We start from the raw sequence: 21,585 nt of genomic DNA on the forward strand, positions 1-21,585 counted from the left end.
AAGTGTACAAATGATGCGCAGGGCAGTTGCTCACCACCCGCCGACCGACACCCAGCCAGTCCCCGAGCGGCGAATCCCTGCCCCCCACTTCCCAGCTCCTAAACTAGATGGGACGTCCCATGGTATGGAATACACTGTTGGCCAGTTTGGGTCAGGTGCCCTGGCTGGGCATGAGAAGCTGAAAAATCCTTGACTCTAGTCTAAACACTACTGAGCAACAACTGAAAACATCAGTGTTATCAACATTCTTCACATACTGAACTCAAAACATAGCACTGTACCAGCTACTAGGAGGACAGTTAACTCTATCCCAGCTGAAACCAGGACACATTCTTAAAGAATTTGGAGTCCTGCCTGAACTTCAGCTGGGCACATTTACCTCATAAAAGCCATTTCTGTGGGTAAATTGCGACACACATAAACAACATTACTGAACTTTGTGTATCTTGTCTTTCCGCTAAACTATGATAGCTTTCTAAGGCTTTGTAAATCCGCTTCCCAGTAAACAAACTCTTTAATGACTAGGTTTTCTAAAAGCACTTATCCTTCCACCCCTAACCTTTTGCCTACTGAATTCAAACACAGACCTGTTGCAATAGGTTCTGGTTTTTCAGATGAACCACCAGAAAAATCTCCAAATGTAAAAGTGTTCCAAGCAAGCAATAATTAACAACCCCCCTCCTTGAAATTGTATATAAAAGAGGTACATCTATATATACATCTTCTTTGCCCCTTCTGGAAGGGTCAGTTTAACTCATTTATTAGAACACCAAAATGGAGGGAATGAAAAAAAAGCTGGCAGCCAAAGGAAATATTTTTCAACCATAGTAGGAAATTGAAAAAACAAACAAACCCAAAACGACCCCCCCCCCCCAACACCAAAAAAAACAAAAAAACCCACCACAAACACCAGTGCTTTGCACTTATCACTATAAGGAAATAAATTGCTCCTACATAGCTGTGGCAGGAAAGGAGACAGTGCAGCGCTGAACTCGGTAACGGTATTCAGAACCTGTGTATTTTTGGCTAGCAGTATCTTTAAAAGTTTCCCAAAATACATTCCAGGTCAGAGATTTAGAGATAAACGTTTGCGGTTTCTTAGTAGTTACAGTAGTTGGCAGAATTTTCAGCTATTCAAGGTAAACAGTCAGTTCTTTATTAAAGATCTCTGAAGTACCTCCATCAAGTAAGCGACACTTGTGCGATTCCTCCAATTCCAGTAACTGCTGAATGCTCAGGAACATGTCAATGTAACCATTTGCTTATCAGTTTGGGTAACCCAAAAGGGAGTACTTAAGAGACCTAGCATCATTGAGACCTTTGTTCCTATAAAATACAGATGATGCTTTTGATGCAGTTATCTTGCTTAGGTATGACTTTCTCATCTTATGATGATGATTTCATTCTTAACAGAGTTGATCTCAGGTTTTGAGTGCCAAATTCCTATATAGTTGGCAGTGGAGGGCATGTGGGGAGGAAAGGGAGGAAGATCTCTCTTTTAGACTTCAAGCATTTCCTGACAGAGAAAGAGTCGATTAGAAGATTTAAACAAAACACTGGTGACAGATTTGTGCAACACTAAACTTCTGCACAAAGAAATGATTGCAGAAAGTTACAGAGGACACAGACAAGAAGCATAATAATGATGAAAGTGGTGAGATTACTATAAAAGATAGTCTTTAGACACTGAATATTGTAACCAATATCCTTAGATAATAGCACAAGCGAAGTGACCAGCAAAAATATTTTTAAACACTTAACACATTAAGTTTATTGTCAAACAAACCTTCTTATACAAAACATACAAAAAAGTAGGTCTCACAGTGCAGATAAGCAGGCTAGTAAAATAGTTCCGTCTTGGAGCCCTGATCATCCAGTTCATTTTCCATTCACTAGAGTAGCAGAAAAGTGTCATGTCCATTGCTTACTATTAAAAAAATTTCAATACCCAACTTCAGACAGGAACTAGAAGTATATTGAAAGAAGATGCAAAATACAAAGTTACTCTTGGTACCATAATTGGCTGAGCTGCAGAAATATTGTAAGGAGTTTAAGAGGAATCCTTGATTGTGTGCCCTATAAACAGAAAGTTAGTTAACTTCAGTTGCAATGTCCAGAAAGAGGTTAAAATTGTGGTGAAAACGCAGTTTCTGCAGACTTAGAGAAAGCATGGTATAAAAACCGTATGCTGAGAAACAAAAAGTATAGTTCTTTCTAACTCAACAACACTCTGAAGATACAAATATTGACCACGCAGAACAGGGCTGTTTTAGGAATGACAGAATGAAAAGTTTAAGATTGTAAAGTTTCACAGTAGATCAGTTTGTGATTCATTCCTGTTTCCATTTTTTTCTTCAATACATTGGCTTTTCTTTCTTTGCCATCCAAAAAAAACAAAACCCACCAAAGTAGAATACCATCAGATCAGCAGGTTGTGGGCAACATGACTGCTTTTCCATTTTTGTTCTTGTATTCCAGCTTTCCCAGTTGTGGGAAGCAGCAACTCCAAGACAGCAAGGGATTTGCATGCCACCAGAGCTCTTCTCACAATTTGCGGGAGAGGCTGATGGCTTTTGACCTGAAGCAATTATCTTTTGCATATGCAGATTCTGGCTGTAGCCACTGCAAAGGCAGCTTACAACAGAGCACCTTTATTGGGTGGTACAATCAGGGGCCTTATCTTTCTCTGAAGTTCCAAACCAGTGCTTAAGATGTTCTTCTGTAGGCTCTATTCCTGCAGGTCGTGTATCTACAGAGAAGACAAGAACGTTAAAGTAACACTTAAACTTTCCCCATTAGACAAGCAGTAGGAATACAGCAATTTAATCTTGACTACTGTTTTAAATGTCAACTATCAAAGCTTGCCTCTGAGGAGCTTTGTGTTGTGAGGAAGTCTGTACTATTACCAAGCTGGCCATCACAAGAAACTGCAATGAGTCATATTCTTTCTGGAAGTCTGCCATTAATGCCTTGAAAACTGGTTAACTCTTCAACACGTCTGCTGGGACCTTCTGAAAGTTTTTAGAAGCAAGTGTAATGATGAAGGCAGTAGCATTAATATGCTAGCATAGATCACTAAGAGACTCCCCAGAAGTCACCCAGCCAGATACAAGAAGTCCTGAGTAGGACTGATGAACAGAAGTTATTAAAACAGTTATTACTGCAGCTGGAGCCAGGCAGACTGACAGATTCAACATCAAAGACTGAAGTCTACTGTCTTGAAGAAGTTTAGAAAAAAGTTAACCAGCAGTTAACTTTGAGTAGCTTTGCCAGAAGCCTGTGCTTAACCAATGTAAAGTTAAAAAGCAAAACATTTTAGAGCATCAGCTATCTAGTAATGATATATCTAGTAATGATATTCTGCTAATTCACTTTAAGTCAGTCATCAACACTTCCACTACAGCAAAAGAAAAAAAATAATAAAAATGGTATAATCTTCAGGGGGTGAAGGATTCACTTAAATATTTAGGTTCTGTAGAGCATATATAAGCTTCCCAGCTCCAGCTGGTCGGCCCTTCAACAGTCAGCTGACTAACCACTCAGGAAAATTGTGTTATCATGCAAGTTTCAGGTCCGAATATAGAAAGTAGAGCATTTACCCTCAACTCACAGACCACCCCTTATATTTTGCCTTTCCAAATCTTTATAGGACAACACCACTATGTTACATACCTGTTAGTGTACCCAAGCTGGAATTATCAAAGAAATTTGTTGGGCAAGTCAGTGGCAGAGGCTTTGATAAGTCCCGAGTCACAATTTCCTGAGAAATAGGTTCCTTACAGGGTGAAGGCATTTGCTCTTTAAGGGAATATGACACTGTCTTCCTTGGAGACCTTGGTACTGTCTCTTGAATGGTCTCTCTTGAGGATCGTTCTTTCAATTTTAGTGCTCTTTCTTTCCATTTTCTAAGTTCCTCTTTCAGCTGAAGCTCATTACTGAGAAGAAAAAAACACCCCAGCATTTAATTAAGAAAAATTTCAAGTAGTTCCTTTAAATAAGGAAAAATTCCTGACAACAGACAGTTCCTATATTTTCAAGATGACATACCACAGACATGGCAATGCAAGACCATATCTGTATATTATGCTTTCAGAGGCAATTTTATTTTATTTTTTAAGCTAAAATTCCTTCCAACATACAATTTGCGTATATCTTCTAGCATTTAAGAGATTCTTATGAAAGAAAGTGATTTAAAGTTCAAAAGCCATAAAGATATTTATAAGCAATCACTAGCTTTAAATAAAAGTTTGAAGTGAAAGAATCTAGAAAATCTAAAGTTAATAGTAATTACTCACTTCTATACATCTCGCAGAAAGAAACACTAATGACATGCATAGTTAAACAGCAACAAATGATTTGACATGTTGCTGATCAGCTTTATACTTACCTCAGTAGAAGGTCATTTTGTTTCTTCAGGTGTAAGTTCTCTTTCTGTAGCTTAGCTTGTTCAGATTTTAGAACAAGTATTTGTGTGCTCTGCACAATACCACTACCACCACCACAAGTAAGGGGTATTTGGGATTGCTGAGGAGCTTCTTTTTCCAGCACTGCTAGAAAACAGTTTTATACAGATGTGTGCGTTATTTGGACAGTGCTTAAAACCAAGTCAATATATTTTTTTAAGCCTATTCCTTCCTGTGTTCTTATAACCTAGTAAGGTTTTACATATAAGTACCATTACAACAGCTGTTCTTTTTTATACACAAACACACCTCCCAGCATTCATACCGCCAGGGAGATAAAGAAACTTAAAAGTGTCTTCACTGGGCCATTTAGAGTTAAAATAGTTATAGTTTCAGGTATGTCATAACTATGACTAGAAGTAGCTATTCATATGCAAAGTCAGTCAAGATTAAAAATGGTAACATGACCTACTGCAACTGCAGCTTATCCCACCACACGCACAAACACGGCTGGAGAAATAAACACAAGAACTGCTGTGATTCTAATGCGGTATATGTGCAGCTAACATATTTTAATTTCCGTCTCATCTTCCAACGCACCCAATCCTCCTCATACCCTTTTACCTCAAAGGCCCGCATCTCATTCTGGACATTAACCATATAACCTTTAAACTGCATGTTTAACGTGGAAGAGTCCCTTATATTTATCTTGAATTTACCAGTAACATCTCGCTCTTGCTGTGCTCTTCTAAGTTCTTCTTTTAGCTTTGTTAACTGTTGCTGTTGGTGTTCTGCAAGAGCTTTATAATTAGCAAGTCTATATGGGGCAGGAAGGGGAGAAAAAGAAATCCTCAGTTTAATAATTATTACAGTTGCAGGAGAGCTAGTTTGATTTCCAAATGAACTCTCAAATAAAAAACATACCCAAGTTATACAGATAGAACTACATAAACCTGGTTGTCAGTTAGATTTTAGATAAAGTGCAGAAAACCAAAAGTTGGACTAGAATTATTTTCTGCATATCCCTTCTCTGCAGTGAACTAGAGAGTGCTTTCAACTACTGCTTTCCCCTCACCTTCTGTTGTCAGAACAGTTATTTAATTTATGACTGAACATGAGCTGTTTGAGAAATTTTGGTGGGTGTATAGGGAAGGAGTTTTGTAATCAAACCGAGATACATACGGTATTTACTTTCTTTGTAACCTAGCTACAATAAAAACCTGGGACACCTAAAGCTGAATGCTCACCTCTTATTCTGTGGAAAAAACCCAGGAAAGTAAAAGCTAAGAAATAAGTAGTTGAGAACTATAACAAGTTCAATTTTAACTTACTTCATATCAAAAGAGTTGGATTGTTTCATTCTTTCCATATCATATTTTACCAATTGTGTTTTGAGATGATCAATTTCTTCTTTGTACAACTCAGCACCTTTATCTAATTTTGCCTGAAAATAAAAGAAAAGATATAGTATGAAAAAAGGTGTTTTACCTAGAAATTAATTTAAGGGTTGCTTACTTTGTATCTTTACTATGATCTGCTAGATTTTGCAGGACAAGACTGGGAGCAGGAAGTTATTTTGGAGTAAGAACACTCACATTACCAACTAGCACTATAGTATTAGCTGGTATCCTAACTCTGGTGTGTTACATGCAATCATATTTTAGAAAGTTTAGCTGACTTGTTTGCAGATATAAGTCTGGGAATTTTGAACTAGTATGCAAATATATTACATAGAAAAAACAGCTTATGCTTCAGTTTCAAAATTTATATATTTTTTTAGAATGTTTCAGAAATGCACTACGTTTCACCTACAGCTGTTCTCAAGCATGCTCATGCTCTGTCTCTGAGATTAGAGGAGAATGGGGAAAGTATTTTGCTCATACCTGAAGACTCCGATTCTCTGTTAAGGCAGTTCTGAGGCACTTCTCTGTCTCATTCAGCTTGGCTTGCAGTTGGGTGAGCTCACTTGTTGCTGTTTTTATTCTTATCTGTGCTTGTAACTTGTTTATCTCGTCATCTTTCTCTTTGACATTTTTTCCTACTTCATTTATTACATTTTCCAACTTCTGAATTTTTAATTCCATAGCCTATTGAGATTTATCAATCACTTATGAGTAGTTGTGCCATGAGATATAACAGTAACAGCACATGGTCATATTCTTAATAAAATGAACAAAAAACCCAAACCGTACAAAAAATCTAATACTACAGGCTCTATGGCTGGCAACTCTTGGTGTCTACCTCACTGTTTTGTGTCACCTTTTAGTATTCTAGAACACTCAAGTCTAAGAAAAAGGTGCTTTTAACAAGGGTAACTGTGACAAAAAAATAGTACAGAGAGAAAAATGAGTCCTAAATTCCTAGGATTAAAGACAGAATTCTTCTCCAGCTTCCAGTTTGACATAGTGAATACCGTATCAGGAGTACTACACTATTAAAAGAAATACTTCAAAAACAAATGGGAACACTTCATATGGATTTCTAAACTGACATTTATTTGTGTACAGAAAACAGGCAATTAAAATAATCACATTACATGCAAGAGCTCAAACTTTGACTTTGGGAATAACAAAAGCTACAAAAATAAAGTGCACTTTGGGCCAATATATTGTGTGGCACAGATTTACAGTTGCCATCAATCTTTATTTTCTTTTCAGTTTGAAGTGCTCTCACTTAGAAAACAAGCAAAGAAGTTTTCCTTGGAAACAAGTATTGATACCTTTATATCTTGTTCTGCAGCCTTTAATTTGTTGTGAAGCCTGTAGTTTTCTTCTTCTAATGCCAGACTGGCAGAGCCACCAGGGACCAGTTGTTCTTTAAGAGTGTTTAACTCCTGAAGCAACTCTTCACTTTTCTCTTTTCTCTGTTTCAATTCAACATCAGCATTTTTACAATAACTGGCAGTTCTGGCATCCAGCTCTGAAGAAAGTTGAAGGAGTATCTGAAAATAAGTAGTGTCATACAGATAATTTTTAAATAATTTTTGCATCAGCTAGAAAGGTGGTAAGCAAAGAAACAGGAAGTATCTTGGCTGTATTAATTTCACATTCTTGTTTCAGTGTCCCATTTGAAGATGCTTGCTATCAGAAATGGAATCACTAACACTCAGAAGACTGGTCTCATTTCCAAAAGTGGGGGAGGCAGGAAGGGGCACAAGAGAAGAAGATAATGCATTGCAAATTTACCAGTATTTCTGCATAACTCAAACACTAACATTACAGAAATAAAGGAACTATATTAGAAAGACTTCTTGAATGTCATTAACAGTAAGAAACACAATTATTCGCAGAAGTTTTTGCTAAAATGTATTCATTGACTAAAGTGAAACCATTTGAGAGAAAACATACACATTGGATTATTCTAGAAACCCATATGCTTAACGTGCCGGATAAAGAACTTCACACTTGTCAGGAAATGACATCATTATACTAGATTTGTTTGTTTGTTTAGTAAAAGCTTTGATCCACATAATATGTCTGTCAGGCAATTCTTTCAAAAAGCCTGCCAACATTGGGAAAGAAGTCAAGACTGGCTATTGGCACTACAGAAGAAACTTTTAAAAATAGGCTAAACTTAACAGGACGGAACTGAGTCACAACATTGGGGGAAGGAGAGCGATGAGCTCTTCATACTTCAGATCAATACTAGTAGAAGAAATAATCATATGAATGGACCAGGAACTTCCAGGATACACTTGTTAGGAAGACTGTTCTAACAACAAATCAGAAGGTAGTAGATTCCCTCCCATAACATGTTTTTTGAGAAATCTTCAATACATCTAATGAGAAAGATGAAATCCCTTGAAATCCTGTTCATGATGCACTTAACCCTGTAAAACACTCGGTTGTTTTTTCCAAAGGGGGCAAGAGGTAAGAAGGAATGAAAAGAGAAAGGAAGACTGAACCACCTCTAGAATAACTTGACTTTCTGAAATTAGAAAAGGTGTGAGAATATAAGTTACAATTCAGTTTTAAAAATGGCTAAAGTAGTTTTGATAAAGTTGGCTCAAAACAGAACAGACAAACTTGTGGGCATAAAGCTTGAAGAAAGTGATTGTATCAGGCTGCCAAGTTCTGCAAGCAAAGTTATATAACAATTCTGAACCTACAGTTGCCAGAATTCAGGGTGAAAAAAAACCCCCCCCCCCCCCCATTTATCACCTAGAAAGTCTTTTACAAAGCAAGTTTCCAAGTTTGGATGCATGAGGAAAGAAGTCTTTAAAAATCTTCTAAGTATTCCTCCATCATACAGTTAAGTATGAATATAGTTAAGTGCTGATAATAATGAATAATCTTTAAATAGTAGGTTTTTGCTGTGTTTTGTTTGTTGTGGTGTGGTTTTTTTTTTCCAATCAGATTAGAGGCATTTACAGAGTGCTTACACAAAATACATTTCTGATTAAAGATTTAACTTTACCTTTACTTTAGGAGTCCAAAAGTTAATGACTTGCAAAAGCCTTTCATTATCTTTCTTTAACTCTTCTTTAAGTTCCTCTGCATCACAATGAGTTCCTGAACAAGCTTCCCAGAACTGTGTTGTTTCTTTTCTAGCACTTTCCTCCTGCTGTAACTCTGCCTCTATGCAGAGAAGTTCACTTTCCATTTCTGATATATCTTCGAGAATGCTCTTTAAAAAAAAAAAAAAAAAGTAATTCAAGTTTAAGTATTGCTGTGATAACTACATGTCTAAATATACATTTTGCCCTCTTAGCTATCAATATTTGCTGGAAGTCTGTTTTATCATCTAGTTATTGTATAAAAGGAGTTTCACTATACTTAAAATTATACCCGACTGGGAAAATGAGATGACAATCCACCTTCCTGGGGCAGGTGGGAAGGGGAAAGGGGAAAATATGCATGTTAAGTAAAAGTTTATCTCATTGTTTTAAAAGTCATCTTGGTATCAGGTAGTATGTGTTTTATCAGGCAAACGAGTAAATAACATTCCCACTAATTTATAACCTAATAATTTAACTTTGAACAACAGAATCTTCATATTACAGAATTACTAGCATAAGAAAAATACAAATTCTATTCCCCCCTTAAGTGAAGTTTTAACAGATAAAAGCAATGCCATTAGATTAGCACCACCACATTACCCCATGCCTTGAAACATGCAAGTCGTTCTGGTTGAAAATTGTTTCAAATACTACCTCTGCAGTTAAGTGCAAACGCTGCAGCACTTCACTGATACTGATGTTTAACTCTTGAGAAGATATTTCATTCCGGTTCAAATAAATCTTGCTGAGACACTGAATCTGAGCTCGTAGCTGATCTTGTTTTCTCTTTTCCTCAATCAATTCCATTTCATACTTATTAACAGTAGTATGATGATCTCTTTTCTTTGAGCAAACACGACTAAACAGGAACTGTTGTAGAAGTACAGGAAGTATCAGTGAGTATGCTTTAAAATGGTACCCTGCATCCAGCTAAAATTCCATATTTTATAATTCAATCTATTCACTCTCCTAGTCCATAGGTGTCTAGGACAACTAAAACATGACTAAGAAAAATGAATTTCACACGTGCTGTATAGCAATGACATGTAAGACTTAGCTGGGTCAGCATTTCTAGGGTATGCTATTTTCTGTAGACTCCCAAAAAGGCCAAAAATCTGAAAGGCTCTAGACAGCCTTCCACAGATCTAGTCTTTAAAAAGCAAAGTATTCTTTGTTGTATTTATTTTCTCTTAAAGTTATGGAAGGTGCACATGATCTACAAGAATATTATCACTGTGCTGATTTAAAGCTTTACTCTAGTTGAGATCACTACTTAAATCTTAAACATCTTTAACAATAAAAGTTAATGGGCATCTGTGAAAAAAAAAAAAAGGAAAGATCAAACCTAAAAATACTACATGAAGTTATGCAATAAAGGTCTTTGGACTAGTTAAACTTTTTAGCTAATGGATATTTACAGAGATGACTGACTTTGAAAATCATGTCCAGTATTTTTGTATACTGGACATGAACCTCACCCTCTCCCTGGGGCCTGCCCCCTACCGTCCCAAGCAACACCCCTCCCTCCCCGCCTTAACATTTCATGTTAAATAAAGAAACAGAAAACAACCTTATTGCTTACTGTACTTCTGCATATAATAGGAATTCTTTCCCAATTGCTCTCAACTTTTTTTTCTGATAATTGGAATCAGTTTCTCTACTGAACTACAAATTTGGGAAGGTCTGCAAGGCTATAGAAGTTATCAAACTGTTTGAGTAGTTTTGCAGAATAAACATGCATCTCCAAGGCATCTTGCATGTCTCTTTCCCCCACAATAAAATACATACTTAGGGGCCCATAATTTGATTTGAGTACAGAAAGAAAACTTTTTTCCCCAATTAAAATGGATTAATATTAATGAAATAATATTGTGCAAAGCAGCTGAACTACAGTCAAAAAACTAAGGTTTATTAACTTAACTAAATAGTTCCAGTTTTCCAGGATTGTAAAGCATTTACTATCAAATTATTTTCCACAAGATATGGATTCACAAAAATCAAAGCTAGAGTATATAGAATGCTAGCTGTTAATATTGAGAGCTTATTAAAAAAACCCCCAAACCAAAGCAATATGAAGCATCCATATATTCAGCATTCTAAGTTGGTACCTTCAGTTTGTTCAATAAACTCTGGAGATGACTGTTTATTTTCTCGTTTTCAGTTTGAAGTCTTTTGACTTGTTTACTCTGTTCCGACGAAAGCTGAGTCAGTATCACAGCTATCAGTGCTTTCTGACTGTTCAGTTCATTCTTTAGATTAAGAGAAACTGTAGAGAGACATTCATACCTCTTTCCCATATTTGGGAATTTCTCAAGAAGCTCCTAAATGCAAGTGAAAAATTAATTCAGTCACAATAAGGAAAAGAATGATTAGCCATCAACAGAAGCTTAAAATAAACCATCAGACTTCCAAGACTAACCCCTACAGTATGTATTGGTTTTACAACCGAAAAGTCAATAGGATTAAGACTTCAGTTGTGACTTATCACAGGAATATGACAAAAACACTAAGCCAGGCACAAAAGCAGAGAATTTCTTAGTTTTCCAGAAAATCATTTCACAAACTCAAATTATTTTGATGATTTAGATTGCCTGGCCACATCAAGACATGTAGATCAGGCCATGAAATTGTCACCTGTTCACACGTTTGCCAGCTGGGTTGCCCTCAGGATGAGCTCCCAACTTATCTACTTGGTCCTTTGTTGAAAGAAAGGGATCACAAAATTGTTCCTAGCACTTTGCCATAAAAAGGGAGATATGATCAAGCAGTGAGCAGGCTGAGAAATGCAATAGGCTTCGAGGCACTCCCAGTAAACTCAAGTATCACATATGAAGCAAAACTTCCTAGGCATACTACCTCCACCTTTGGTTTTTAGTTGAAAGGAGCAGGATTCACCAGTTTAACTCTTCACCCCGCAGTAAAAACATTGAACTAACATACCCTGTGTCCAACAGGAGCAAGTATAAGATATTTGAGAAAACTGCACAAGAAAGAGGCAGACAAGATCTTACCTATTACAAAAGTCAGAAGGGCAGAATGCCATTAAAAGGGATCAACTGACATTTACTTCCCTCATTATTAGCTCCATACTGCTGATATAGGATAGAAAGACAGTATGAATGAAGAAAGCTACACATAACTGATTTTTGCAATTTGGTCCTTTACCACTCTTGGTGTTAAATGAAGAACCACTCAGGGCTTTTCTAGCACGTATAGAATGATGCCCAAATCTGCTGTACAGATGTACAGACTGCAGTACAATGGTACTCTTGAAAGTATTTCATACATATTCATCGTGGTTTATTTTGGCTTTCAGTAGGTTAGTAGTACTTCTCACATCTGTGAGAAAGTATACTCAGGAGAGTTAATTATCAAAAGCTCTGAGGAATGACAGGAGTTCCTATTTTGAGGAGAGAAGCTATTTAATGAAATTTATTTTAAACCAATTTATTTCTGATGGGGAGTAACAGAAGGGAGGGTTTTGGCAGGGGGGTTGCAAAAACAAAATGGTGAAATGCTTCTACATGACTAGTTATTTTCATTGGGGTGGCTGGACAGTAGTGAAATCAAGTGAGATGTCTCAACTGAGAGGTTCAATTTAACATTCTCAGAGCAAGATGCATGGTCACTGAACAGCAACAGCAAATCAACTGATCCCACGGTTTGCAGCATCCTTGCAAGATATGCAAACAATTTTATACATTATACACAGAAGCAAAGTTTATGCTCCAGAAGAAATGGTATTAAGGTTTTACATACATCCTTAAAATAAGCAGAGACGTAAGTTTACCTTAATTTTCAAGGTTTTTTGCTTCAGGCTGTCATCAACCACCTGCTCTGCATTATCCACTGGGTTCACCTGAATAGACATATCATTCAGGTTTCTCTGCTCCAGTTGGTCTAGAGCAGATTCCAGTTTTGCATTTGTTTCAACACACTAAAATAAAAGCATACATATTTAAGTACCATTCAAGAAGAGAAGTTATGAATAACTTAGTTATGCAACTTGCAATACCAACCATCTCAGATTTTTTTTGCAATTCTGTCTTGAGCTGGTCCCGCTCAGACCTGACATCCTGCAGAAATTTTTGTAGCTCATCTTTTTCTCGATTAATTGATGAGATTTCTTCTTTAAGTTGGAAAGAGTGACTAGCTCTTTCAGCCAATAACTGCTCTTTTTCACATGATACGCTATTTAGTGTCTCAGTTAACTGTTGAATCTACAATAAATAACGGAGAAGAAAAAAAAGAATTATGATTTGGTCCTGGTTTGTATAGTCCCCTATGAAGTACTCAAATCAGTTGTGTCAAATACAATGAACACAATTTCCAATAACTCTAAAATTCACACTAACAGCAAGAGAAGTTAAAAAATAATTTTGGTGTTCTAGTCAGAAATTAAGAAGAGGAATAGCATGACACCCAGAGAACTCTACTTTAGTCAACTTTGGTCTTCAGTAAAGCAAGAGGAAACAAACAAAATGGCAGTCAACATATGTCCACATCACAAGAAAATGAAAAGAAATAGATTGCCCATCTGCTTAATGAATAGAACAGTAACACATTTGCTAATCTGAAGCAATCCTTAATTATACTCTTTGACCTACAGACCAAGGAAGAGTTCGACAGGTGAAAAGCAAAGAAGTGAAAACTGCAAAAAAAACTGAGTTGGCAAGAGCTAAGTACAAGACTTTCTGAATAACAGATATAGTTTGAAAGTGTGCAAAGCACCACGGATTCCAAACCCACCTAGGTTCATACTGTCCACACAGTACTTTTTGAAGACTGAATAAATACATGTACAATTACTGACTATTATATTAAGCCTGCATATGTTGGATAAATTGGTGTCCATTCTAATGGAATGACCAACCCAGCTGGTTACGAGGCTGAGATGAGGTGAGGATGCTATTCCTAAACATCAGAAAAGAAACTTGTACAAAATCCTTTGCCCATGTTCATGCTTGTTTAGCACCCATAAAAGTGATGCACTGAAAATTAAAAGTCAAGCAGGCTTTGTCTTGAGCAAAAGTTTAGCACATCAGTGATAAAACATTGGAAGACAGAATAGCTACCAAAACCAGAACTCCTCACCTTGTTTGTTAGGCTGTCCTCCAAAATCTCTGACTGTCTCTGAACCTTTAACAAATGTTCTTCCCTTTCTTCTGCTTTGATCTTCTCATTGCTGAGGAGTTCTTGTTGCCACTTCAATTCCTTTTCAGTTTCAAGAATCTGGAGTAAAAATAGAGCAGCTAATTTAAAATTAAGTCCTGAGATAGCATGCGAATCTACTGTTCACACACCAGGCCATTCAATATCTCATTGCAGTCAAAATACTCAGCACAACCCACCCTGCCCCTGCTTTGGGTGCAAGAAATCTCAAGTTTTGTCTTTGAGAGTTTCTCCCTTCACTAAGCAAAGCCTGCCAACTAGCATACTGATAAATCCTTAGTAATGTAAAAGATTAGACAAAGTATGCTACAAACACATTTGGACATATTTTCTGCAATCACTGTTTACACAGATGAGTAACACAAAGCAGAGATGTAATTTGAGTAGGGTTCACATCAAGAACTCTCTGGAAGTTATTACTTACCACAATTTTATGAGTTGGACTGTTCTCAGAGTACAGTTAAATTATCTTTGATAATTTATTATAGAACTAGCTTTCCTTTCAGTAAACCTCTGAATTTCCAGTGAAGTTAAGTTTTACAGCAAGAGAATTGATACTCAGAAACAGGTGAATTGGAAGATATTAGTAGCAAAAGTAAGAAGATTCTCCTCCCACCATAGATTTATATTAACTACAGATACTTCAAGTGATTACGCAATGTCTGAACAAGGACTGCTGCCCAATGGATACCATCCAATTCACTTGTCTTCACTGTTGTTAAGATATGCCTCATCCAGAAGAGAAAGAAAAGTGTCAGAATTTGTCAGCTTCAGTTTCAAGACTCTGGAGCTTAACTGCAAAACATACCATTTCATCAAATTCATTAAAAAAATGGCTGTTAAGTGCTTTGGTAATGAAACCCATGTATTTTCTGGTTCCTCATTAATTCCTAAATAAAGCAGCCTCAGTAATGTTTTCGAAAGAATTTACATGCATCTTTACCGTTCCACAAGACGGAAGTTAAAGCATGCCAATATTCTTCAGTCTGGGTATATAACACTAATACTTGTAAGATATTTTTCAAGACAGCTTCAAGAATTAACCTTCTTCCTCTACCAAGCATTTATAGTTATTATACTTTAATCAGAGATAAAGCACCTTATCAACACTCTCCTGTAGTTTAATCTCCAGTTTGTTCTTCCCTGCTTGAAGACCTTCCAGCATTTCCTGGAGGTGATCTCTCTCCTGTGCTAACAAGTCACGCTGTTTCTCCAGCTGTTGAAGTTTACCACTTTCACTCTCAATCTTTTCTTTGAGTTCTCCCAGCAGCTGGTGCCTTTCCTTAGTAACCAAATTTAAGTCCTCATTCAACTTGACTACCTATTAAAAAATTTTATAAAAAAAGTATAAAATCAACACATAACTATTAGCAACAACTCCTCTTCTGTTGCTAAATTGTATTACCATGACATCATCTATTGGATCAAAAAAACCCAGTACAAATTCTCATGGGTAAAATACCTGTTATTCTAAGGAGTCCTTGAGGGGACATCCTCTAAATTATTTCTAAGTTTCTTATTACTGTACTTGCCTTTTCTTTCAGTTCATTTATTTCTTCATTTAGTTTTTCTTCAGTGTTTTGCAATTTCTCTTCTCCATGTGCTAGCATGTTCTTCTGGATATCCACTTGCTCTTTCTGATGCCTTAGTTCTTCCTGTAGATTCTCCATTTCTGTCAGAACTTTTAAGGACTGCAGAACAAGGTATTACATGGATGTTCACTCAGTATGACTAAGTTTTGCTTACCAGGAGTTAAGAATAAGTCAAAACATCTGAATTTCTAGGAGAGAACTATCAGAATAATCAGTCTTTCACTTACTAAAAAACCCCTCAGTTGTCACTCCCCTGTGCCTAGTTTAAGAACTTCAAAGGAAGACAGTCTTTAGAAATAGTCTTTACCGGTTAAAAAAAAAAAAGTAGGCAGAAGTAAAGAGGTGAGGGAAAAATGTTGTGGGGGGAACAGATATGTAGATGACTAAAAAAAACCCCCCAAAACACACCACCATGAAAGATACCCTTATTCTTGTGGCAACTGCCACAAGTTACATGAACAGTTTGTCCAATTGTTTAGTAGCAAGATATAAATCTAAAATTAAAGATTTGATAATCTTAGTTTGCTGATTTTAGTTTTTAAATTAGTTGGTCTATACATACTTAAAAGAGATCGGTGGTTCTACCTGAGGTCTGCTAAAATTCATATGAAAGCTTTTACATTTCTTAAAATAATTTGCAGAGCTTCTCTTAGGGAAAAAAAAGTATTTACCAGACTTCCTTGTAACTTTAGAAATTGTCAACTTGATTTTTGTTAACTATATATCAGAACAAATTTGTCTGAAATAGTATGTCAACATAACCATACTTTTCGTGTAAATACTTGGAATACTGAACTCACTAATCTGCCAGAAAATAAGACATCAGGAAGGAGAAATAGGATAGCTAATCAGTTTATTTTCTGGGTTTATCTTTCTCTTCATCAGTCTAGAACGAGCTGAAGTGGTAGGAGAATTAGGCCCTTAGATATCAGTAAACTTAGATTACCTCTACTGTTCTAAATGCAAAAGCATATAGATGAGAGATGTAACAGGAATTTGCAGAGTGCTTGTCCAGCAGGTGGCAGACAACTGTGCCTAAATTCAGAGCAGCACAGTGCCCAAAAGGGCAGGAAGGGGGTCAGGGAAGAAAAAATAAGACAGATTCCAATATCCAGATTGGATTAGTAAACTGAATTTTTAGTTTACTGCTGCTATGAACAAGTGAAGGGAGAGGAAGAGATACTAAATAGCAGAAGGCTTCATGACTGAAATAATTCAGAGTGGTACAACCTGCCTTTAAAACAGTTATTTAAGATTTTATACATACTTTCTCCTTGCTTTCCTGACAGTCAGCCTCTAGTTGATCTCTTTCTGCTTTACAAGTCTCTAGTATTTGCTGCAGCTCATCTTTCTCCTGATTAAGTAAAGTGATTTTCTCAAGCTGCTGATGGATATGCTCATTCATTGTTCTTTCATTTTGTTCCTTCTCTGCCAGTAGCTTGCCATATTCAGAAGAGACATGAGTCAGGTTTTCAGTTACTTCAGTGAGCTGAAAGAACAAGTAAGAACAAATATTAATATTTCTAATGATCTCTAGCATGGATCTAATTAATTTGATAGTTTGGAAAAGAAGCCAGTAACATTCTAATTTATTAAGTTTTGTTGTCCCAGTAATCAGGTTCTGATTTAAGAAGAGTGTTATTGGATCATATTTCACAAGCACTATCTGTACATATGGGTTGTTATGAGGAAGATGTAACAATTTTGCTTAAGTCAATCAAATTTCAGTGTTTCTGTCTCACTGGTAGACAAAAGTGAGTGTGTAAAAACCTACAGGCCATTATAACTCCATAGAAATTACTCCATTGCTGTATCCACAGCAGATAGGCTTGATTCTAACAAGCATTAATGTCTTCCAAAAGTCACAATAGCTTCAGACATGAAAATAAGTAGGTAAGAAATTTATAATAGTGCACCAAGTGAAAGAATGAGCTAAGCTGCCTTTTAGTTGCTCGAGTATCTTCAGTTACATAGTTAAAAGATGTATTATTAGAATTTAAAAAGTTTTAAGACTTGGAAAATGCACTGATGTCAAAGAGCAGTATTGATTCCAAGTAATAATCCATCACTCAGCACTAAGGCATATTTAGTTATAAGTAAGGGTTGTAGCTTGCAGGTCAAATTCCATTTGATCGTCTCTTCACTCCCTCTGTTTCTATGGAATTCTTTTGAGAAGCAGTATAGGGAAAAAAAGAAGGGAAAAACTTTCAATTAAGTTTCGATATTACATTTACTGAACCCTTACAAACTGAAGTCTGCAGAGGACATAGGTTGCCAATCCTGACAGAATTTTTAGTTTACTTGACAAAACTGCATCTGACCTTCTGTTGCAGTTCATCAGTTGTTTCCTTCAATGCCTCTTGCGCTTTCAAGAGTTGATTTTCTTTCTCTGAGATACTTGCTTTCAGCTCCACAATAGTCTCCTGATATTGTCCAAGAGAGTTATGAGCACATCTCAACTCTTCCTGCATCTCTGAATTCTTTGGACACAACACAGTTAAAGTACATTAAACCCTGAACAACACTTCCAAAATTTAAGACAGAAGTTTACTATGGCTATTATCCTAAAGGAATAGGACTATTTTTCTTACCATGCTAATTGTTTCCTGTATAGTTTCTCTTAGCTGGTCTCTCTCATTTTGGACATTCTCCAGTTGCATTTTAAGATTATCATCTCCTCTTTCTGTCAGAGCGCTCACTTCCTGACACTCATGCAATTTTGGAATAAAATCTGTTCTCCCCATTTTTTCAGATTCTCTTTGACATTCATTGGCATTCACTTCCTCCATTTCATGCAATTTCCTTTGTGCCTGGCTCAGCTCTTCTCTCAGAAGAAGTAATTCTTGCTCAATAGATTTTTCCTGAATCTGTGGTATCTATTTTATACAGAGATAGAAGTCAACACATTTGGGGAAGTAGCTTCATGAGAAACATATCTGACCTTTGACATGTTGATTATGTAAAACAAACAGAAACAATGTTTTAGAGATTTGTATTTTTTTCAGAATAAGATGCAACTGAACTCAATATGCAATTCAAGTTTCTTGAAATAAGAGACATACAAGGTAAAATTTGAAGTGGCGACTTCTGAAACAAGGTACCAGAAGCAGAATTTCATGGCCATAGTTTAAGCCAGGGGACGACCAAACCAAACCAAAAAACCCAACAACCACCCCCCCGCCCCAATCAAACTAGAGAGACCTTATCCATATTTCTAGCCTCAACAGTAGATAGTAATGGTGTCAAGACAATTATTACCTTGAAATTTGTCCCCTCTCCCCATAAATATTAAAATATATGCACACTTTACTTTTTTGGAAGTGTGTATACACACACACACACTTTGTATATATACATATAACCCATATGTGCAATCAGCATGTCCAATTACAGAAAATGTTGGCCGCAATGTCTCTTTAATTACCAGGAAAAAAGTCAGTTCTATCTATGCTTTGAAAAAGCACAGCCACGCTTTCCACATGAGCAATTTTTAGCTTCAACTACTTATAGAACCACACCTCTGTGCAGATCAACTCAGAACATCACCATCCTGTATCAAGTTAAAATTCTATTTACAGAAAAGTGTTTGTCATTCTACTACTAGTTGTGCATGTAGAACAATGGGGTGGAATATATTTCAAGTAAACAGTAGTAACCATGGTGTTTAATGGTCTGCAGTCAAGTAGCAGGACCCTTTTCTCCAGTTTGTTTTGCAAATTATTTTCACTCAAATGAAAGTTTAAATAAGCATCCTTTCCATTACAGCCTTAGCATAATTACCAAAGTTCCTTCCCCATACTCTTCTGTTTTCAAATGTAAACTGTTGAGCTTATCCTGCAATGAATTGTTCTCCTGGTTAAGGAAAAAGATTTGTTCCTTTTGCACCTGAAGCTGATCACTTTCTCTACAGTTATTATTTTCTGATTTTTCCTCAGCAAGCTGGTCTCTCTCTGACGTGATGATTTTTATTTCTTCCGTCATTTGAGATATCTATAAAAAAAAATGTATAAAGACAGTATTTCCATCAATTCAAAACCAAAATTAAATGCAAAAGTTTTGTTCACTCTGCTATAGTATTTTTAACATCAAACCACTGTAACCAAACACGAAAACCTCCAGAACTGAGTCTTTGGCCTTTGTCACCTGTTTTGTTTTAAATGCTAACCTTTTAGCAGTCTCTTCTGCAATACTGGCCAGATTTTTATCTGGAAAAAGTCTGAGAGGAAGACAACAAATAAACACCTGTTGGATTATTTTTAGGCATCTGTTCCAAAACATGCAAATGCTGAATTGACACCATTGACTGACTGGGTCTGGCAGCTCATGTACTTCAAGAAAAATCCTATCTCACATATTACAGATTCTCCCTTCAGAGAAACTGTGCCACTGAAGCAACTGTGTAAGATACAATATTCTCAGCGCCTTTCTTTGTCAGTTGTTGAACATACAGGCACAAAAACCAGTGGATCAGCCTTCTACTGTATGTTGGGCACTGAGCTGCCATTTACAACCATGTGTTACACTTCTCACTGGGACCAAGCGTTATGAACCATTAGACTCATTCCTACCTCTAAGTAACCTTTATCCCTTCTTTCATTTGCCATCTAATGCCACCACTCAAATTGACAACCATGGGGCACGCTAGTTAAAGATTTATTAGAGTGTACATTACAGCTTGAAGCTCTACAGAAATAGATCAGCAACTGGTAAAGACTTGGATCAGGCACTACTACTTTCTTGCCCACTTTCTACAAAAAGCTTAGAAGTTTTCCAAGGACAAGCAGAAAAGACTATATGCAGGATAACTAGGCTTGTTTTCACAGCATTGGAAGACACATTAAAAGCATTTTTATTTTGAATTATTACATAACATTTTACCCGTATTTCGAGTTCTTTAATGGTTTTCCCTAGTGCCTCTTCAACACACAGAATGTGAGATTCTTTTTCAGAAATATTTTCTTCCAACTTCTTGACAGTGTCCTGGGATTGCTTGAGAGAGCTCTGTGCATTTCTCAGTTCTTCATGTGCCAAAATGTTCTTCAGAATAAAAGAAAGAAAACCGATAAAAGAAAAATCGAGTATTTAATTAATAAGCACTCCTTGATTTAAAAAAAAAGCACCACACAAAAACCCACTCCCCTATGTATTTCAATATAGTTTATAAGTGTTCTTACACCCCTCCCCTTAACACATATGGTCCATTTCTATAAAGGCAGAATTCCTACCATTGAAACAGTGTCCTTTATATCCTCTTTGAGTTGGTCTGTCTCAGCTTGGAGAGACTCCTCTTTTTGCTTCAGGTAATCTCTTTCCTGGGTTAAAGTTTTTATTTCTTGCTGACATTCATTGAGCTGCTGAAGAACTGCCTGGATCTCTGAATCCTTGGCCTCCAGTCTCAACTCCATAATCTTTTCCTGCTCTTTTAATTGCTCCATTTCATGTAACTTTTGCTGAGTCTGAATAAAATCTTCTCTTACCTCAAGAAGTTGTTTATGCTCTGCTGTCTTTTCTTCCAGTTCTTTCATTTTGCTAGAGAGCTTTAGTTTGTAAAGGAAAAGGCCAGACACTTTCATTGTAATGCAAAACTGCATAATGTGTACATGTTCTCACAGAAATCTTATATTAGCTTAGAAAAGGTGAGAAATGCTAGCTTTCAACAAGAGAACAAGAAGTTCATCATTTTACTTTAAGTCACTGCTTATATTCTTGCCCACGTTATGTAAGCATTTGTTTACGGAACCTTCCTGTGGTTTCTCCTTAGCAACACATCTTACTAAAACGTAATACCATGCATAAAACTGTAGTCTACCTTAACTCCTAATTTGGCAATTCCTATCAAATTCATAGTGGGAATATGACAGCCACATCAGTGCCAAAAGCCTTGTCCAAAATATACATCTTTAGTTCTCTTTTCTTCTTA

General features: G+C 36.5%; 1 protein-coding gene across 1 annotated transcript in view; it reads right to left on the reverse strand.

The window, feature by feature from the left end:
• Nucleotides 1-853: 853 nt before the first annotated feature.
• Nucleotides 854-21,585, reverse strand: part of CENPE (centromere protein E, 312kDa) — a 40,548-nt gene continuing 19,816 nt past the window's right edge. Inside the window, exons 24-44 of the mRNA XM_010586206.1 lie at nucleotides 20,891-21,202; nucleotides 20,544-20,702; nucleotides 19,446-19,655; nucleotides 18,257-18,541; nucleotides 17,987-18,145; nucleotides 16,933-17,154; nucleotides 15,602-15,764; nucleotides 15,173-15,390; nucleotides 13,996-14,133; nucleotides 12,921-13,121; nucleotides 12,692-12,838; nucleotides 11,010-11,222; nucleotides 9,556-9,771; nucleotides 8,820-9,029; nucleotides 7,123-7,344; nucleotides 6,287-6,490; nucleotides 5,735-5,847; nucleotides 5,123-5,220; nucleotides 4,388-4,550; nucleotides 3,673-3,935; nucleotides 854-2,749 (exon numbers count right to left, since the gene is read on the reverse strand). Of these exons, the coding sequence (XP_010584508.1) occupies nucleotides 2,652-2,749; nucleotides 3,673-3,935; nucleotides 4,388-4,550; nucleotides 5,123-5,220; nucleotides 5,735-5,847; nucleotides 6,287-6,490; nucleotides 7,123-7,344; nucleotides 8,820-9,029; nucleotides 9,556-9,771; nucleotides 11,010-11,222; nucleotides 12,692-12,838; nucleotides 12,921-13,121; nucleotides 13,996-14,133; nucleotides 15,173-15,390; nucleotides 15,602-15,764; nucleotides 16,933-17,154; nucleotides 17,987-18,145; nucleotides 18,257-18,541; nucleotides 19,446-19,655; nucleotides 20,544-20,702; nucleotides 20,891-21,202 (4,014 nt within the window). The 3' untranslated portion in view covers nucleotides 854-2,651. The remainder of the gene's footprint in view (nucleotides 2,750-3,672; nucleotides 3,936-4,387; nucleotides 4,551-5,122; nucleotides 5,221-5,734; nucleotides 5,848-6,286; nucleotides 6,491-7,122; nucleotides 7,345-8,819; nucleotides 9,030-9,555; nucleotides 9,772-11,009; nucleotides 11,223-12,691; nucleotides 12,839-12,920; nucleotides 13,122-13,995; nucleotides 14,134-15,172; nucleotides 15,391-15,601; nucleotides 15,765-16,932; nucleotides 17,155-17,986; nucleotides 18,146-18,256; nucleotides 18,542-19,445; nucleotides 19,656-20,543; nucleotides 20,703-20,890; nucleotides 21,203-21,585) is intronic.

This window comes from Haliaeetus leucocephalus, unplaced genomic scaffold, assembly GCF_000737465.1.
Source record: "Haliaeetus leucocephalus isolate CR32 unplaced genomic scaffold, Haliaeetus_leucocephalus-4.0 Scaffold140, whole genome shotgun sequence".
Taxonomy (NCBI): Eukaryota; Metazoa; Chordata; class Aves; order Accipitriformes; family Accipitridae; genus Haliaeetus; species Haliaeetus leucocephalus.